The sequence below is a fragment of the Empidonax traillii genome, unplaced genomic scaffold (assembly GCF_003031625.1).
Source record: "Empidonax traillii isolate 1590-97213 ecotype Southwest subspecies unplaced genomic scaffold, ASM303162v1 scaffold239:size738852, whole genome shotgun sequence".
Classification (NCBI taxonomy): Eukaryota; Metazoa; Chordata; class Aves; order Passeriformes; family Tyrannidae; genus Empidonax; species Empidonax traillii.
Window position 1 is genome coordinate 548,150 of NW_020955432.1, and position 18,990 is coordinate 567,139.

The 18,990-nt window shown below is 44.0% G+C and overlaps 1 protein-coding gene across 6 annotated transcripts in view; it reads left to right on the forward strand.

The window, feature by feature from the left end:
* Positions 1-210: 210 nt before the first annotated feature.
* Positions 211-18,990, forward strand: part of NCOA6 (nuclear receptor coactivator 6) — a 45,250-nt gene continuing 26,470 nt past the window's right edge. For 5 of the 6 annotated variants that reach the window (XM_027888505.1, XM_027888507.1, XM_027888502.1 and 2 more), the window contains exons 1-7: positions 211-254; positions 7,001-7,103; positions 12,276-12,427; positions 12,531-12,804; positions 15,602-15,757; positions 16,311-16,433; positions 17,819-17,947. In XM_027888505.1, coding sequence (XP_027744306.1) covers positions 12,570-12,804; positions 15,602-15,757; positions 16,311-16,433; positions 17,819-17,947 — 643 coding nt within the window. In that variant the 5' untranslated portion in view covers positions 211-254; positions 7,001-7,103; positions 12,276-12,427; positions 12,531-12,569. Of the gene's footprint in view, positions 255-677; positions 913-7,000; positions 7,104-12,275; positions 12,428-12,530; positions 12,805-15,601; positions 15,758-16,310; positions 16,434-17,818; positions 17,948-18,990 lie in introns of those variants that run through there. The other variant, XM_027888503.1, reaches the window with a different exon arrangement.

The window sequence follows — 18,990 nt, forward strand, 5'->3', positions numbered from 1 at the left end:
ATCGGGGGGTCCCCTCGGAGCGGTGCCGGTCCCGGTGGTGCTATCGAGGGGTCCCCTCGGGGCGGTCCCGGTGCTATCGGGGGTCCCCTCAGGCCCCCCCCCCACCCCGGGCCCCGCGCGCTGGGGCGCAGGCGCGCGGGTCACGTGCGCGGCGCAGGCGGCGGAGCGGCGCTGGAGTCCCGGGCCGCGCGCGACCCCCGCCCCGCGCGCCCCCGCGGCCCCGCGCGCGCCCCCGGCGGCGGTGGCGGGCCCAGGTGAGGGGAGGGCGGGGCGGGGGTCGCGGCGCGGGGGGCGCGGGGGGGGGCGCGGGGCCGGCGGGGCGGGGGCGGTGGGGCCGGGACCGGCCCGGCCCTGCCCGGGTGCGGCGCAGGCCGAGCCCGCGGCGCGGCGGCGGCCGAAGGGGCGCGGAGCGGTGCCCGAAGGGGCGCGGAGCGGTGCGGGGCCCGCGACACCGCCGTGCAGCGCCGGGCCTGGGTGCCGCGTGTGCCGCGTGTGCCGGGGCGTTCGGCAGGAGCCTGTCAGCCGGGCCCGGCCCGGGGCCTGCAGCCCGCCCCGCTGGGGCCGGGGCTGGGCCGGCCCCGCTCCGCCGGCGCTCGGAGCCCGCGGGCTCGGCCCGGCCCGCCGGCCCCGGGACGGAGCGTGTCCGAGCCGGCAGCGCTGTCAGCCCCGGCAGCTGTCCCGGTGCCGGTCCCTCAGCCCCGGCCTTTGTGCCATGTCAGCCGGGCCGCGTTGACGTTTCGCTTTTGTTCGAATTCCTCGGTACCTCTTGTAACAGTCAGAGAAACACTCTTCACTCATCCCCCGTTTGGTGTCCGCATTTCTATAGAAGATCTCAGAATGATCAGATTTCTTCCAACTGCTTTGGGGAATGGAAGGAGAGAGCTTTTCTGTGGGTCTGGAAGCTGGCAGCGGGTTGGAGCTTCATGAGCTTTGTCTTTCCATGACTCCTCAGCCTCCTGGTAGACACATTTGTGCTCATTCCTCTGATTGAAAACCTTACTAAAACCATTCTCGCTGGCATTTTATTACAGAAAAGACAATGCCTCTTGTTGGGTTTATAATTATTGTGCATTTTAGCCTTTCTGTCTTGTTCCTTAGCTAAACTACTTTTCAGTATTTCCATTATATATATATATATGTATTTATGCATGTGTGTGTGAAAACAAATCTGAGAGAGAACAAATCTGGCATTTTCCAAAAGGTTACCAAGTGTAATAACCACAGCTTTTGGATTTAGCTGCTCTTTTCCAGTTACAGCAAACAGTCCCCAGCTTTTCTATGCATCTTGTGGAGAAAGAAACAAAGGTCTCAAGGCACATTTTCACAATGGCCAGATCTACCAGCCTGGGCTCTGCATGAAGTGCCTGCACAAGCCATCAAGGTGTCTGCTAGGGATTTGTGTGCTCTTTAAATATCCACTGAGCCATGTGGCCTCCCTGGAAAGTTAACCGGCTTTACGAGGAAATGTTTCACAGTAATGCTGTGCCCAGGCTCTCCCGTGAGAAAAAATGAGATCAGAACTGGGGAGGCTGCACTCAGACCTGTCTTCTGTTGAGAAATGACACTTTAGTGTTTTAAACCCACAGAAGGACATTCTGTTTGGATTTTGGCTGGAGAATTTCCCGGCAGTGCTCTCCAGCCGGTGTCTCTGGAAAGGCTGTTCTTCTGTAGGACTTGGAGGGAGGAGTTTTTTACAACAGGCTTCCAAATGATACAGTGATTTTACACTTTTCTAGTGAAAAAATAGGTGCTTCCTTAAAATGAGAAACAACTGTGTGCAGGGAAGCCGGAGCACTCCAGCTCCACCTGTGCATCTCCAGGTTTTTCAGCGGCTTAAGAAAATACAGGGTGTGGAGGTAAATTCTGCTCCATAGCTGTGATGCCGCTCTTTGTACTGTTTGAGTATGATCCTGACAAAGGTTCCTGCCTTTGGGGGAGATGTTAAATGTTTCAACATGATAACTAAACCTTTAAACAGTTACAGTATATTTTGATTTTCTAATACCACAGTGATTGCTTTTGTGTGGAAGCTGGAGTTACAACCCAGTTACACAGACCCACTGAATTTAACAGGTTTACCAGTGGCAAAGGCTTGCTTGGAGGAGTTAAGGTGGCTGTAACAGTTTGATTGCTTTGGGAATGGTGAAATGGGGGTGTCTGTTTCCACATCACATGGTCTCTGTTGAGAAACACAAACGCTGCGGTGCAGGGAGGGTGCGAGGGAGCAGGAGGCTGGTGGTGTGCAGAGCACTGAGCAGCATCCTGGGTGCTGCAAAAACTGGGTTCAAGCATAAACTTTTTCCTTGGCGTGCAGCTACAGCAAAACAGATGAGAGAGAATGTGTAGGGCTGGAAAAAGGTAAGGGCCGGCAGTGGAAGGAGAAATAATCCCAGATGACACAGAGCTGAGGCAGGGAAGATGCTTTTCCAGGCTCTAGGTGAGGGTTTTCCATCTCCAGGTGAGCCTCTCCATTTCCACCAGCCAGAGGAGCAACTCACCTTTGCTTTCCTGGAGCCGTGGATATTTTGTGTCCTGTCTTGACACTGTTACAGACTCTGCTGTCTCCTCCAGAGTGGGTCACTGATGTTCTTCAGCAGAAGCCACCTATTGCAGATAGGTGGGCGTTTCAGCCACATGGTCAGAGTGGTCCTAAGTTGTCCACATGGAGAGCTGGGGGTTTGTATCGAGATGATGAAAGAAACTCAGATTGTGTCCTGGCTATTTAGACTGATGCTGCTGGAGTTGAACATTATTCTAATCTTTGGATTGCACGGAAGGATAGTCTTCCAGAGGTCCAGAAGCTGGGGATTTTTCTCAGTCCATTGGGCATTGGGCATCCAGTGGAACATCTAGCTGACTGGCACCTCAAAAATTGCAGTTGTCATAATTGAAAATAGAAACAAGGACTGAATTTGTCATGTATGTGTGGCAACTCTGAGGTTGTGACATAGTAAATAACCCTTTTTATGCACTTGGGGAAAAAGAAAGGCAAGCAGTGTGTGTCACAGTGCTGCTGGTTTGGGAGCTGGAGTGAAGGAGGGAGGCATGCAGGGGGCTCCCCAGCTTGTGAGAGCCATCATCTTCCTGGAACTGAGAGGCCAGTTGCCTGTTTCTGCAGCTTGAATGAGTGTCCTGAAGCATAGCCCAGCATAGGGGTTTGGACTGGATTTGTTTGAAAATGGAAAAGTAGAGGAGATGAATTATGCCTTGTCTGAGTAAATTTGTCTTTGTGTAAACTTATAATTTGGGATAGGAGAGTTGCCTATGCCGAGTTACATATGAGTTACTAAAGCCCAAGCTTTAGTTTTGATACATGAAGGGGAATCACCTAGTTATTCCCACCAAGAGATGGATGCTATTGAATTCTCCAAGTCCTATGCAAATCATTTTAATTTTACAATTTTTATTCTTTTAAAAATAAAATGACCTACCAAGACAATGCAGCTGGGGTGAGATTGTGTTTCTCATCGTGATTTCTGTGTGGTGCTCACAGAGCCTGAGTTAAGCCTCTTTGTTCTGCATTCATAGCATCCCAGAATGGTTTGGGTTGGAAGGGACCTTAAAGGCCAGTGTTCCTTTGAAGGGTATTTTGGGAGTGCTCTTCCCATCCCTGCTCTCCAGTTCTGTTGTATCTGCGTTTCACTGGAAGCTGATTATGTGGTTCTTAATAGCAGTAGTGACCCTGGTGGTGCAGTGGCTAAACCACAGCGTTGTCAACGCTGAGATCTGGGTTCGATTCCCGGTTAGGACACTCCCCGGGCAGATGGAGCTCGCTAGCCCTGTAAGGCAATCCATCTAAGTCCTGAGGACCTCGCTGCCACCGTCCAAGCGTGCTTGGCCCCGGCAGATAAACCTCAGGATTAAAGGGTGGGCTCAGTTCCGCGCACACTGTGTCTCACCTAAAAAATCCAATGCGCAGGCTGGAAGGTGGAAAGACCTTCCCCGGTTCTTCGTTCGCGAAGAGACTGGCCATTCAGTGACAATAAACAGCACTCTTGAAATTTGATTTCTCCAAAAGCCCAGAGCAGCACAAAATAAACTGCAAGTTTTTATACAGTCAGGAAACTTTCATCACAATCTTGACTTTAACCAAAGCTATACCTGCTTCTGTTATAAGAAGATTAGATTTTTGGAAGGGAAATGTCTCCTTGGTATTGAGTGTCTCATATCAAAGGAATTATGTTTAAACTCTTTGTTTTAGCTTCAATCCTTTCTTCATCCTTTACATAATTTCAGAATTTTAGAAACTTCAGTGAGATTTCCCAGGCATTTATTAGATGTAAGAAGGAATAATGTTGCAGTAAACAGGAGGTGCAGTTTTCAGTCAAACCTTAGTCCAGTACTGGTGATGGGCTGGTTGTATTGGTGTTTATGGAGTTCAGCGAGAATTTGGTGATAAAGGAGCACCTATGGGGTGTGTCAGCCCAGAAAGGTTAAATTCAACTTTAAATAAAAAGTGAACAGATTGGTGCTTTAAAAAGACATTTTTCATAACTTTGGAAGGCAGGATAAAATACAGTCTTGTCAAGATACTCCTGATTTTAATTATCATCTCATTTTGTGTGCTGATAGTGGTGATGGATCTTTGTGGAAAGCTGCATCTGGTGCAAGTGATGGTGTGTTTCTTCCAAATGGAAATATCCTTTAATATGAGAAATTAGTAACTCCACTAATGGGAATTAATTGACCAAATATGCTGTGTAGACTACAGCTTCCAAGAGAATAGCTGATTCCCACTTGTGCCTTAGGAAAAGACTGGCAGCTGCCTTGTTTGATATCCTGGCTGCTCAAAGTGGGAATTTCTATGTGGCTAAATTAGCTGTATTTGAGGCTTGTTCTGGAGTTATCATCCTGCTTTTGAAAGCAGTCCTGAGGGTCTCAGCAGTCAAATTCTGTTGGAAGAAAAACCGGTATCTCAGCTGAGACGTGTCCATCACGGCTTGGCATGAGTCGTGGGCTTTCAACAAACCTCATGAAACTTTAACAAACGGATGTTTCATTAAACCTGCTGTCAGAGTGCATCAGGATATCACTGCAAAAGGTGATAAATGTTATAACAAGCTGTAATTTTCTCCTTGTGGGAAACATCTGGCTTTAGATGATTTATGCTTGAGGGCTACGGGTGTGCAGTAGTGTGTCAGCGTGAGTGAATGAAGCCTGCCTTCCTGGAGACTAACATGTTTTGTTTTCTTGGTGTTTGGGAAATCATTAACGCTAAACAAAAGTCTTTCTGTAACTGGAATGCTTCAAAGGACTGTTGTTATGGATTCCTTGGGATCTGCTAAGGTGTGCACTCAGTCTCCAGGTCTCTTACTGTTAAGTCAGGTAACTTAATGTAATGAAAGCTGGAATTAATGATCCAGTATTGATTGGGTGTTTTCCTTTACCAAATTTGGTCTCATCCCAAGTGCACAGTGGGAATGGAGACAGCAGCAGTTAAATGTTTTTCTTCCCATAGCCCAGGCTGATCATCCTCAGTTTCTCCCTGGATCTTGCTAGGGCAGTTGGTCTCTCCCAGTCCCTCTTCTCTGGAGCGGTTGGGTGTCCACAGAGCATCTCATATCTTCCTGCTGTAATGAGTCAGAAGGGAGAACTGGAGGAACAGAAGCCCCTCAGTTCCTTGTACCAAGGAGTTCAGATGATTTTTCTTCCCTCCTTTCAGCCAAATGTCACCCTCACCCTAAGATGAGGGTGCTCTGCGTGGGGACTGGCTGCTGCACCTCAGAGGCCTCCTTAAAAACAGCTTTTATGAAGCCTGACCTTTCCTGTCTTGGCATGGCTTTGGAGCTAACCAACCAGTTAGTTATGTGACTCAATTTTAGGCCATCTCAAATAGTCTGTGAACATTGTTTTATAAAAAGGGTGAAAAATAGAACCGATGGAGTATCTGCTATAGAACATGAAAAGTTTTTTTAGTTTTGGATTACACAGCAAATGATATTAAAATTTCCTGTTTCAGATTTTGGTTTTGCTCATCAGCTTGGTGTCTGGTCATGGTGTTTGGGCAGCTGGAAACAGGTTGTGATTTGGCCACTTGGATCTTCAACTTGATGCTATAGTTCTTGAACTACAGTGATTATTTAGAAGTACAAGATACCAGAGGTTCCAAAGTGTTAGATGACTATTAAAAGTGCTGCAAAGCATATATGATCTCATTTAATGTAAATCCTCTTCCCTTCCCTCCAAGTTGCTGGGTTGGCGGAAGTGCAAAGGCTATGGCACAATAGGGCTTTTAAAGCAATTTTGCTTTCTTGTCTGGATAGAAGGTGGCAAATTTCTCCTTTGTCTTTATGAGTTTCCCCTTTTCTGCCTCCCCTGTTTGTTTTTGGGCCGTCCCCTTCCCCACTGATGTGCAGGCAGGCACGGAAGCAGAAAATGTGCTTGCAAACCAGCACGGGGCTGGCCCTACAGACCCTGTCGGTGTGAGGGGCGGGGGTTTGTTGTCGCTGGAGCCGTGGGCTTTACTGCTGTTATTCCCTGGGGAGGCTCGAGTGCAGCTGGAGGAGCCCCTGACCAGGAGCAGGTTCCAGGGATGGACTCAGCTGCACTGACAGTGTCTGTCTGAGGTGGTCGGGTGGGCTCAGAAGGTGCTTCTGCAATGAGCTTATCCTGAGCCGCTTCAGACACCTGCTCAGGGTGAGCTCAGGGGCGTCCTGTTTGGGCTGGTTTCTCTTTTCTGAAGATTGTTTAATCTAGATGTGTTTGCCTTAAGAAATAAGTACATTGTTCTAGATAAAACTTGCCCTGTTTCATATAATAAAATGTTATTTCCAGGCAAAGGGAGTATTCCATTTTCTGCCTATAATGAAAGGCTGAGTTTTTGAGATCCTCAAGTTTTGGTGTTACTATCCAAACATAGTAACATGTGCTTTTTACATTACTAAGGAGAGAGATTGATTTGGTGCAAAACTACATATAAAAATGGAGGTATTCACCATTATATTTAGTATTTTTGTTGTTTTGCATCATTGTCTGATGAAACGTGATGGTTTTCTTTCAGGATTGCATTTTTGGGAGTTGCTGTTTAACCATGTTTGCCAGTCTGGAATTACCTGAAGACCTGTTTCACACCACAAAATACTAAAGTTGTGGAATTTGTTTTGGTAGGTAAAATAAGCATGTGATGCATCTGAATACTTCTTGTTGTTATACATTCTCCCTCACCTGTGCCACTGTTGGGCCCTTGTCTTCACTGCAGGGCTGAGCTGCTTCCAGAGCTGACTTCCCAGTCTGCCACGCAGGGTTGGGACATTTGCCATCAGATTTGTGGCTGTTCCCAGACCTTCCTCCCAAAGAGAACAGTTGAGGTGCATTTGTGGTGTTATCCCTCTTTATTACCGAAGTTTGAAAGTCAAATTACTGGAACTACCCCTGGCTAAGTTGTTTCAGAGGAAATTTTACTGCATGTTTAATTATTTTTATTAATTTATTTGTAGGTATTCTTTGATATTATACCAGTGATTCTTAGCCTTATTTAATCTCCTTGTGTGACAAAATGACATTTGCCTAGAATTTGTTTAGAAGTCTTTTTATTTTGTTTAGAAGTCTATCTCTGCCAGAAACAATTATGTCATTTTAATCTTTGTGTCATGGAATGGTTGTGGGTATCTAGGTTTATTCCTTGTTCAGATTCAACAGTTTAACAGATCACTATGCTGGCAACAAATGAAACAGTTGTTGGAGGATAATGTGGACAAATCTCCAATAGAAACAGTGTTATGATCAGTGTTTCTGGGTTTTATAGATACTTTAAACATAGCCTGTGTGACTGTGTAAGTACATGTTATGGATTGAAAGCCATCCTCTCAGCAATATTCTGGCAATGCTGAACCTCCTTTGCCCCCATCATGAAAACCTTTACATATTTTTCCCAGTGGCACCTAAAACAAGGGAACCATAAAACACCCAAGTGTATGATCAAACACATGCTGTTTTCCTGATATTTTTTTTTCCTAGTAAGTTGTGTGAAAACCCTTTTCAAGTGAAGGCAGAAGCAAATATCCTTCGGAGGTTTTTTTGCTACTGCTATCCAAGACTTCTTCTCACTGTCAGTTCTGGGTTCTCATTTCTTCCTCTTCCTTGTTGCAGCTTTAAATAATGGTCATTGTGGGGATGAGGGCCCTGTTCAGTGCTAACTTGTACCATCTGCTGCTGAAGGGCTTTAGTCCATCCTTCCTTCTGCTCTCACCTTTCCCAGTCTCTTGGAAAAGTACTGTCAGGAGCAAAGAGCAGGATTTTAGTACTTTTTATTTAATTGGGCTCCCCCATGTATTTTTTTTGAAAGAGTGCATGTTCTGGTATGACATCAGTTGTGAAAGTGTTTATTTTGAATACGTATAAACAGCTTGTAAATCAATAGACTGCGGGACAGGTCATCTGAGAAAGTTAGTTTGGTTTGTGTGCTTTGTGTAGTGCAATATGGAGGAGAAATCAAGGCAAGAGATTTCAAGTTCTGTTTAGGACACAAATTGACGTAAGTTTGGATAATTTGAGTGAATCTTGGGATAAGAATACCAATATATCAGTTGTTTGTGGGTTTTTTGGGGGGGTTTTGTTGTTTTTTTCACTCCAGAGACCAGCACTTCCATCTGGTGGTCCTGGCACTCCAGAGCCTCCTGGCTTTCCAGTGCTCAGCCGCTCCCCAGTTAGTGACAACGGGCTGTTTCAGATTTCCCTCTAATCCCATCTCTCCCAGGGACTGGATGGGATTTTCCAGGCCTTGCCCAGCCATGTGTGCTGGGATTGTTGTGCAGGTGGCCTGTTGATATCAGACTGGTGGTGGGGGACAAACTGCCTTCAGGGCTTCCTGTGGTGTGCATGGGACCCAGCTGTCCATCAGCCCAGGATCTGACTGTGGCACCTCTGTATCCTACAGGAATTCTTCCTCTGGAGAGTCTCCGTTTTGCAGGTTTTAGTGGGTCAGTTGTTTTATCCATATGCTGAGTACCTGGGAGCTCCAGGCTCCAGCAGCCCAAGGTGTGCCCTGCATCCTTGGGCACTCTGGTCTTCATGGGCCACCCCCACCTCAAAGGATACTGCAGGTGCATTTTGGCTATTTGTCTGTTATTTGGCTGTTTATCCCCACCTCTCTTACTTCAGTTAGATATTTTTAATATTTAGGCTGTACTGAACAAGACCAACTTCATAATAAGTGCCATCACACTTGTTATGCTGCAGTAGCTGGTCCCAGGCCAGGTTCCTGAGTAGATGGTTGCCATGTGGTAGCACTGGACTTGCTCTGAGTTTCTAGAAACAATTGTATAATGAGAAATGCTAGTTTGGAAACTGTAAAAGGGCAGGTGCAGGGACAGGAAGGAGGCCAAGTGTGCTCTCTGAAGGAGGATGATGGTCTGAGACGTTTTTGTGCTGCCGTGTGAGCGTGAATGCTTGAGTTCCTGAAGTGTGCTGTGGTGATGCAGATCAGTTCAGGTGTGGTTCTTACTCATCAGAGACCCTCCATAACCCCCTGGGAGTTTTAGTTTACAGGGACTGTTGAATGACCAGAGTTTTACCTGGGTGTGCTCATGCTGAAAGCTTTTTTTATGTATGTGGAAAAGTGTTGAGGGAAGGTACACGCTAATTATGATCACGTGCTGGCTCAGGATTTATGGAAGTCAACTATAACCAGGAGATTACAGAATTTGTTAGGACAAGGGGTGCAGCTGGGATTCATTTGCTCTGAGATGGATGTTGTACCGTGTGCTGCCTGAAGATGTTGAAAATCATTGCTTTCTCCTGTCACACTTGAGATAAATGATACCTGAATATAGGAACGGACTAAATTCATGTGTTTGAGAGGAAGAGAGGGCAGATGGATGTAGCAGAGATCCTTGAGGAGCGTAATGTGAAGGAAAAAATGCCAGAGGAGCTATAGCTACATGTTCTGATCCAGAAGGTAAAATTTAAAGCTCAGGCTTGGTTTGTTTCCTTAACTCACGATATCCCTGCAGTCCTGTGATTCTCTGAGTCCATGAAACAAAGCCTGTGGTCCTTGGAGATTTGGCAAACTCTATTCTAATAGTGTTTATGAAGGACCATAATTTCAACACGTCCAGTCAGATTTTGGTACGTTGAGGTGAGGTTGATGAAATCTGGTCTAAGCTGCAGCATTTTCATGCATTCTGTAAAGCCATGATTTAAGCAGTCTGGGAGTCTTCTGCTCTTTCACAGACAAGATGGAGACTTCAGACACTTCCATTCAAAAAAAAAAAAGATTGGAAATGTTTATGTTCTTGTAGATAAACTCTTTATTTCTTTGGTATTAGGGATTGTCAGATGTACTCATATTTCTTGCTGCAGGTGCAACATCCTGTCACCTCCACATAATTGTGCTTTTTCAGCACAAAAGAGCCTGTATATTGAGCTGAGATTTCTCTCCCTGAAAAACTTACTCCACATTTTCAGATGAGTAACGTTCTATGCAGTTTTCTGAAAAACAGAGTGCTTGTATTTCACAGGATGCATTCCTTGCACAGAATGGCTCTGCTTGGTCATTAAAAGGCTGCTTGTTTAGGATTCCCAGCTCCTCTCTCCCTGGAGTCAGTGGATGTGGAATGAAAGGTGTAGGAAGGCAGAAGGAGAAATGCTCTCCTGCTTGGTGCAAAGCCAGCTTGGATAAGGAAGTTTCCTGTTCAAGAAATTATGTGTTAAAATCAATTGAAATAGCTTTTCACAGATTCCTTTTAATTGTGATTCTCATTTTCTGGGCACCTGACATGAAACTGAGGGTGTGACCTAATGGAGGTGGCAGACACTCAGAGCTGTAATTTAGATACAGAGCTGACAGAAAGGAGTCTGGGAAAAAAAAATTGTCTGCCTGATAATGAATTTTTTAAATTTATGTCTCTCTTGCCCATCTTTAAAATTTCCACGAGAATAATAGTATATGAAAGCAGTATGAAAATAGACCAGTGAACATTTTAATTTAATTTCTGTTACAGGATTGCAAAAGAGCTTGTGACAAAAAATTAGCCTTGTTTTTAATCTGAGGTTTGAGTCCTGTGAGGATCAGGGCTGGTGCTGCAGGATGAGAGGATAACTCTGTGTAAAATAGGGGATCATTCCTTAGTGCTGTTGGCCTGCCTGGTGTAAAGAGGGTTGCAAGGGAGAAAAATCACAGTGAGAACCTTGACCAAAAGATGAGGGGATTTTGTGGCTTCCAAGTCCTTGATTTTTATTTTTTTAATATTGTCCCTTCAGCCGTATTATGTGCGTGTGCAAACAGCATAGTGCTGAATCTGAGCTTGTCTAGCATTGTTAGATATTTTTATTAGAAAAGGCTGTCAGCATCTGCATCTCACCTTTAATCTCAAAGCTGTGGTTTTAATTTACGTTGGGAACCTGAACCTCTGCCAAAACCCCAATCTGTATCCTATTCAAGGTATGTTATTCCAGACTAAACCTCGTGGGTGGGTTATGCTGAGTACCCACAGCTTTGGAATTATGAGGTTTTCACAGTCCTGGCTGGTGAGTGGGTTCAGTTTTGACAGTGGTGGTCAGGAGCGGGTCCCTTTTTTTGGATTTGACATCAGCTTTGGCTGTTGGTGTAGGTGGTTTCAATCTTTTAGCAGTACCTGCAGAGTGTTGAGTGTTAGAGCAGATGTCTCACCTGGAAAAGGAAGTACCATAGCCCTTAGAATGGCGTGTGATGGAATGAGGAAATGTGTATCTTAACTAAACATTAGTGGTGTTCGCTGTAGGTTTAGGGATAACTTACCATAATTGTACTTCTGTACACGTAACAGCTTAGTTTCCTATCATAATGTCAAAATTTATTGCAAGGTCTAGACATTTTATTAAGTAAAAACCATCAGGTGTGGGACTTACTGAATTTATCCAAGCCTGATATGGGGGCATGGGATAGTTCTGTTCTGCCACAGGGGGAGCAGATTTCAGGTCGTAATGTGCAAAAGCAGCTGAAAATACCTAACTCTTTACAAACTTTTAAAAAGTAGGCATAGTGTGCCTGAGATTTCTCTGAGTGTGACTGAAGTATTTGTGAAATGGTACACTTCTCTTGGTAAAATGTGCTGTGACTGTCCTACAACTTTGCACTTACTGCACCTGCAGTCTCTAAATTCGGTGATTCTTCCTGTGTTTTTATAATTAAACGGTTGCAGGGAGTGTTGCTGTTCCCAGGCAGTTGGGCACTGCAGCATTGGTACTGGGTGCTTGTTTGTCCTCTCTGTGAAATGGGGAGAAATGGAATTCCTTTTTTTGTTGGTTTGTTTGTTTGTTTTTTCCTTTACCGTCCTTTCTTCCTGACTGTTATTTAGATCAACTGGAATACGTCTCAAGTCACGTGCAGCAGGATTCTGCCAGGAAACACTTCTCGTCGTTCCTGTGGAGGAACAGTTTGGATGCTGCCATGGCCACCATTTTCAACCTCGCTCAGTTTGTCTCAGAGAGCCCAGCATGGGGTCACCTGGTAGGTTTTTCTGTCAGTGGTTGTGTGTGCCGTTGAAAGCAGTTGTTAATGTCTTCACACAATTATTATTATACTTATTATAATTCTTTTTTTCCTTGCCAAGCATCATGTTGACATCTGACGGACTCCCATTGTTGGAACAATGGTTTTGGATGATCTGCCTAACTTAAAAAATACATATGCCTCCTTGTACTCCTCAGCTATGGAAGACTTAGAGGTGGATTTTGATTCAGGACTGGAGGAAGATGAATTGAAACAGGAGGCTACTCCTGGGGATTCCACGATCTTTGTAGCTTTCAAAGGAAATATAGGTGACAGAGACTTTGAGCAGAAGCTGGATACCATTCTGGAGAATGTGCCTGGCCTTTTACACATGGGTAATGTACCTTCTTGTCATCTTCCAGCTGTCCTCAAAATACTTATTTATGGAGTCATGGTGCTTGCCCAAATAAATAGATTATATTGGGTTGGAGTTACTTAGTTTGTAATAAGATTTGTTGGGATTATTCTTAGTGAATTTGGGAGTTGTTCTTTTCAGAAGTGCAAACTACAAGTGTCTGCAGTTGTTTTGTTGTTCAAAACTGGTCTGGTTAGTGAGTTCATTCATTCCTCTTCAGTTCCTGTATTTTACTTGGGTTTGTTCTCTTTCATATCCTTCCATTACACATGGCTGTGTTATATGAAAAGGAAACCAGACTTGTCCATGCAGTGTTTTACTGCCCAAACCATCTAATTTAAACCACTGCAGTTCATCTGAGAATGGGTTCACTCTCAAGTACCTGAGTTGGTTGAGGACATAAGTGCCCTTTTGCTGCTACCCTGACCTACCCTACCTGACTGATTTTTTCCTGATAGGGGACATGCAGTGCTCTCACATACCCCTGTGTACCCCCCAGCTCTGCAATCAGCTTGGTAGCAAGTTAGTAATAACAGGCTTTTTGGGACATCTTTTACCAGCACATCTAGATCTGGCAAAAGACATCTGTCTGAGCATCTTTGCAAAGGGCTGTAAGCTGACTACTGATAGCTGCTCAGTCAGGTAGTCTTGTTTTCAACAGTGTCAAATACCTTTTCAGAAAAATACCCATTACTTCTGAATATCCAAACTCAATTTCTTTGTCACTTTGTTCTTTCCATTTTGTCCATACAGTCAGCTGGCAGCAGTTGTGGGGTCCTTGCTGTTGTTGCTCGGGAAAAGCTGGGATAAGATAAAAATACTGTGAAGAAATTCCACTGTTTTGAGCTGTATCTTTCAAACAATTGGAAGTAGATATAAGCTAAGAGATAGTTACTGTTGTGAAGGGATGTGTGTTAATACTGTAGATGAATGGTGCAGTTTTTTGAATGTAAATTACTTTAATCGGTAGCTGCACAGAGTTGCTGTTGTGTGCTGAGTTTGTTATAAATATTAGTGCCAGGATTAATAAACATGAGTCAGACCTCAGCTGAGAAAGGAAATGTTTAAAATCAATGTCAAATTAATTTGAAAATTACCCATGTGACAAGTGATTTAAACTAATTCAGAGCAAAACAGGATATTCTGAATGTGGATTTAGTAACTAACATGGGGATAGTCTAGGCAGATGCAGTGTTTCAAAAATGAGAAACTAGGGTACAAAGAAATACCAAAACTGACAATGCCCTTTTTGTATGTAAAATATTGGAACATTAATAACAGTAAATACAGGATTGTTCAAACCTCCACAAAAGGGGATTTAAAAACTCTTCCTGTCATGTTTCCAGTCAAAACCAGGTTTATAAGGTAGAACGAGGAAGAATTTAATAATTCCATTACTGTAGCAGCAGAAGGGCTTGGTGAATTCGTGAAGATCAAGAGACTTCTAAATAGGAATGAGGTTTTGGCATTCTTAACCAACATGTTCTTTAGAATCCAAAGGTGTCAGCAAACTTTTAGTAAATCTGATGTTACAGTGGAAGAACTGGCAGATGAAAATTTGGCCAATGCTTTTGGTTTTCAGAGGGGCTTTCTTTTCAGAAAACTTGAAACTGGAAGCTTATAATCCTTTATTAGGAGTATATTTTAATTTTCCTTAAATGCATTTTGTAGCAATCGAGGGTGGGTATCACTTTGGATAATACATCCAACGTGACTGCCCAGCCCTTTTGCTGTTACTTTGAAAATTACTGGCCTATGTAGAAACTGGTATGTAGAAGAGGTTTTCAGAAAAACTGTAACTACATATTTTACATGATTTTAATATGCTTTTTGGCAGTGGATTTAATATACTCAGAAAACTAAATAATATGGTAGAAATTAATGAAATACTGATAGGACTCTGTTGGCAGTGGTCTTGTGAAAAAAAAGAAAAAAGATGGTTGCACAAGCATTTGTAGAGCAAATATTTCAAGGATCCTGTAGTCAGTTTTTTCCCCACATCCATCTGGTTCATGAACAGATTTCCTGTATCACTGGGATGGAGCCCCTCTGCTCTGGAGCCAGGCTGGGAGAGCTGGGAGAAAAGAAGGCTCCAGGAGACCTGAGAGCCCCTTCCAGTGCCTAAAGGGGCTCCAGGAGAGCTGGAGAGGGACTGGGGACAAGGCATGGAGGGACAGGACAAGGGGGAGTGGCTTTCCCACTGCCAGAGGGCAGGGGGAGATGGGATATTGGGAATAAATTCCTCCCTGTGAGGGTGGGCAGGCCCTGGCACAGGTTGCCCAGAGCAGCTGTGGCTGCCCCATCCCTGGAAGTGTCCAAGGCCAGGTTGGATGGGGCTTGGAGCAACCTGGGCTGGTGGAAGGTGTCCCTGCCCATGGCAGGGGGTGGGACAAGATGAGCTTTAAGGTCCCTTCCAACCCAAACCTAATACATGTAATTATATGAAATCTGTTTTAGTGGATATTTTCTCATCTTTCCAAACTAGTTTATCCACGGAATATTTCAATTTTTGAGTAATACTACCAAGTGATTATGTTGGCTATTGCATTGGGTATTATTTGGTTAGTTTTTTTATTGCTCATATTTAGAGAATCCCTGAAGTGTTTTGTCAGCATTGGTCACGTGTATCTGTGCAGGAGAAATCTCCTCTGCCTGAGACTAACCATTAGCAAGTTTCAAAGCCAGTGTTTCAGTCTTTTCATCTCTCCTGGCAAGTTATTTCATCATATGTATTTGAAAACTGCCTTTGCACTGACCCTGTTTGTTTTTCTGTTAAGAATCCAACAAGTTAAAAGTGCAAAAAATAGAGCCTTGGAACAGCGTCCGTGTCACCTTCAATATTCCCCGGGAAGCTGCCGAGCGGCTGCGAATCCTGGCTCAGAATAACAACCAACAGCTTCGAGACCTGGGCATTCTCTCAGTTCAGATTGAAGGTATTTCACACAAATTTGCTTCCAAAGCTAAAATTCAAGTAGACTCAACAAGCAATTTTGAGTACTTGGTTAATGTTTTAAAACTTCCAAGTTCCTCCTTTGGTGTCAGTGAAAAGATAGCTCAAGACTTTTATTTTTTCAAGAAAAAAATTTAATAATAATAAAAATGAAAGCTGAAAATCCTCTGGGCATCAGGAAATCACCTGAAAAATGGTTTTGTGAGTGTTGGCTGGCAAAATGTGCACTGATTTTCTTTCCCTGTTGTTTCATATGAGGCTTTCTTTAAAACAAGCTTTCAGTGGATTTCACTGTTAAAATATCCATTCTGGACAATTGTCCAAGAGCACCCTTGGAATAAAAACCAAGGACAGGTGGTTGTCATGGCGTTTGCTCTTCCTAAAACTGAAATCCAGAAGGGCAGTGTGATGCATGTCCTAACATATAGGTGAAGTCTGTTCTTCCATCCTTGGCATTTCTTAAATGGCCATCTGCAAATGTCTGTATTCTGCTTTTCTGTCTCATTCTGCTCACCCAACCTGTGCATTGCTTACAGGGGAAGGTGCCATCAACTTGGCTCTGTCTCAGGGCAGAAGCCAGGATGTCCGGATCAACGGGCCGCTGGGAGCGAGCAGCGCCGTGCGGATGGAAACGGGCTTTGCCATGCAAGGGGGGCAAGGTAAACCCCTCAGGGTGTTTCTGGGGAGCTTTATACACTAAGCAGTTTGTTACTGAGCTAATCGTGACATTTCACTGGTTATAGCAACTATTGTCTGCAGAATTCTACTTGCCATTTTAATTTATCTGTGTTCTTGTTTTGTGCTGTCAAACCATGTCCTGCATTATGTAAACTAAATTGTTGGCTGCATTTTGTCCCACAGACATTGGAGTGATTTTGGTGGGGCCAACTGTTTTTTTTTAGGGGGTTGTTGGGTTTTTTTTTTTGGTGTGGTTTGGAGTTTCGTTGGTTTGGTTGGCTGGTGGTTTTGTTCACAGGGCCCGTTAAGCAGATGAGTCCAGTGTAGAGAAAGTGCACAAAAGTCTCACTGTTCTGTTCGGCTCCCTTCATGGAAACGAGCATAAGCATTTATTCAGTGTACAGTAATAAATCCATTAGAATTATGGGAAGGACAGGACACTGTCACTGCTACTCTCTCTTTTTATTTTCTGATAAACTTTTGAGATCCAGTCATAGAGAAGGAATTTTTGTGAAGAGATATAGTTTCACTGAACTCCACATTTTATAGCATTGTATATGCATAAGGAATTTTTAACTACAGAATTCAGGTTTTACAAAGAGTTTTTACAAAGAAAGCTACTGTATAAATTATTTTAATAGGTGACTAATAGGGCTAATTAATATTTTAGTTAGGATATAAAGCAATTAAAAAAAAAACAGGAGCATTTTTGGTCAGTTTATGTAAAATGCATTTGTAGCTGTTGATGAGCAGGAATGGAAAGAACATTGCAACTCTGTAGAAACCTGATTAAATGGTAGTGAAATCATTGTGCTTAACAAAGAACGTAAAACATTTAAAGAAGGGCTCTACTCTCTGATGTGTCAATCATGATCTTCATTTCCTGTCTGTAGGCCAAACAGTATAAATATAACAGCAATAACAGGGCAACAATATCAATCATTTTATAAAATAGCTGTCTGTGGAAGTGAAACATTGAAATTTTTTCTCTCTTGCAACATCTCAGTTACTTTCTAGTTTCAGATTTTGCAAAAAATCTGAGTTACATCTATAACTTTGATACAGTCTTGTGACTTGATGACTTCAGTGGCAAGTCAGGCTCACGTTATTTCAGTAGTGTTTCCTTTTATATCCTTTTTAAAGGTTTGGTGTTAAAGCTTCTTCAGCATGACCTGAACTTGTTTGTTTGATATCAGAGAATCTGAGCTTTTCGACAGAGAGGTCTGTCCTCAGGTTATTTCAGACAAACAGTTCTTGAAGTCTAAATGTTTTATTGACTTTTTTTTTTTGTTAAAAGAAAAAAATCTAAAATTCTTCTCTACAGAAAAACTGCAAGACTTCATAATTTCTATGTTTATTTTTTAAGGTTTAATAAGAATGAGCAATGCTACAGCTGTCATGATGTCCCAGACTGGAAATGTGCCCTCCTCTATGGTGGCAGGTGGTGCTAGTGCTGAGCTGCAGCCACGAACACCTCGGCCTTCCTCACAGCCAGGTGGTAAAACTTAGTCATAGTACTGACCTGAAAATGTTCTTATGTTTTTATTCTTCAGCACACAGGCTTGAGCATGTGCTCCTGCTCAGAATTGTCCTGGAGCATTTTCTCTGCCCTTCTGGGAGCTGCTTCCTGTGGAACCCTCTCTGCCCCCATTCACTTGTTAAAACTTTTCAAATAATTTGGGTGTCTAATAAGTTACTGGCTTGCTTGGCATTTTGTGTTGAGCAGTGGCAGTGGTATTTTTCCAGTTGAACTGTTGTGACTGAGCTTTATCTTTAGCTAAAGGTAAGAGAAGGATTGGTTCAATGAGGCAGGAATGTTTCTGGTAGGAAGCAAATGCCCCAGACTGAGCACAAATGCTTTTCAGGAGGGGTAGGTGGACTAGAAGTTTTAGGATTGGGGATCTGGAGAGTGTGAATATTTAGGCTTTGTTCTTCACAATTCTGATAGTGCAGCTTATTTGCATTTTGGGACTACAGAAAAAAGAGATGGGTTATTACTTGTCCCTCCATAAAATGGTGGCAGTACTTGCCAACTTCTATAGAGTTCTTTGTTATTTATTCTTACAAATAGCATAAATGTTTTAAGTATTCTGGGAATATTAGTTTATTATACTACCTTAATTTTTTAACTGTTAGGAATAGCCTTAACAAGTGAATTATAAGTACAAACTGGAGGACCAAGAGGCTGGAGAGCTGCTCTGGGGAAGGGGATCAGGTGGTTTGGGCTAAAGGGCAACTGGAACAGGAGCCAGCAGTGCCCTGGCAGCCCCAAGCGCCAGCCCTGTCCTGGGGGGCACCGGGCCCAGCATCGCTGGCTGGATGAGGGGGGGTCTGTCCCGCTCTGCTCTGCTCTGGGGCAGCCTCATCGCAAGTCCTGGGGGCAGTTTGGGCACCTCACCTCATGAAGGACATCAGAGGGCTCGAGTGCGTCCAGAGGAGGGGTCCAGGATAGGAAAAGGGTTTGAGGGCAGGACTTAGGAGGAGCAGCTGAGGCCCCTTGGCCCATTGAGCTCAGAGAAGAGAAGCTGAGGGGCGACC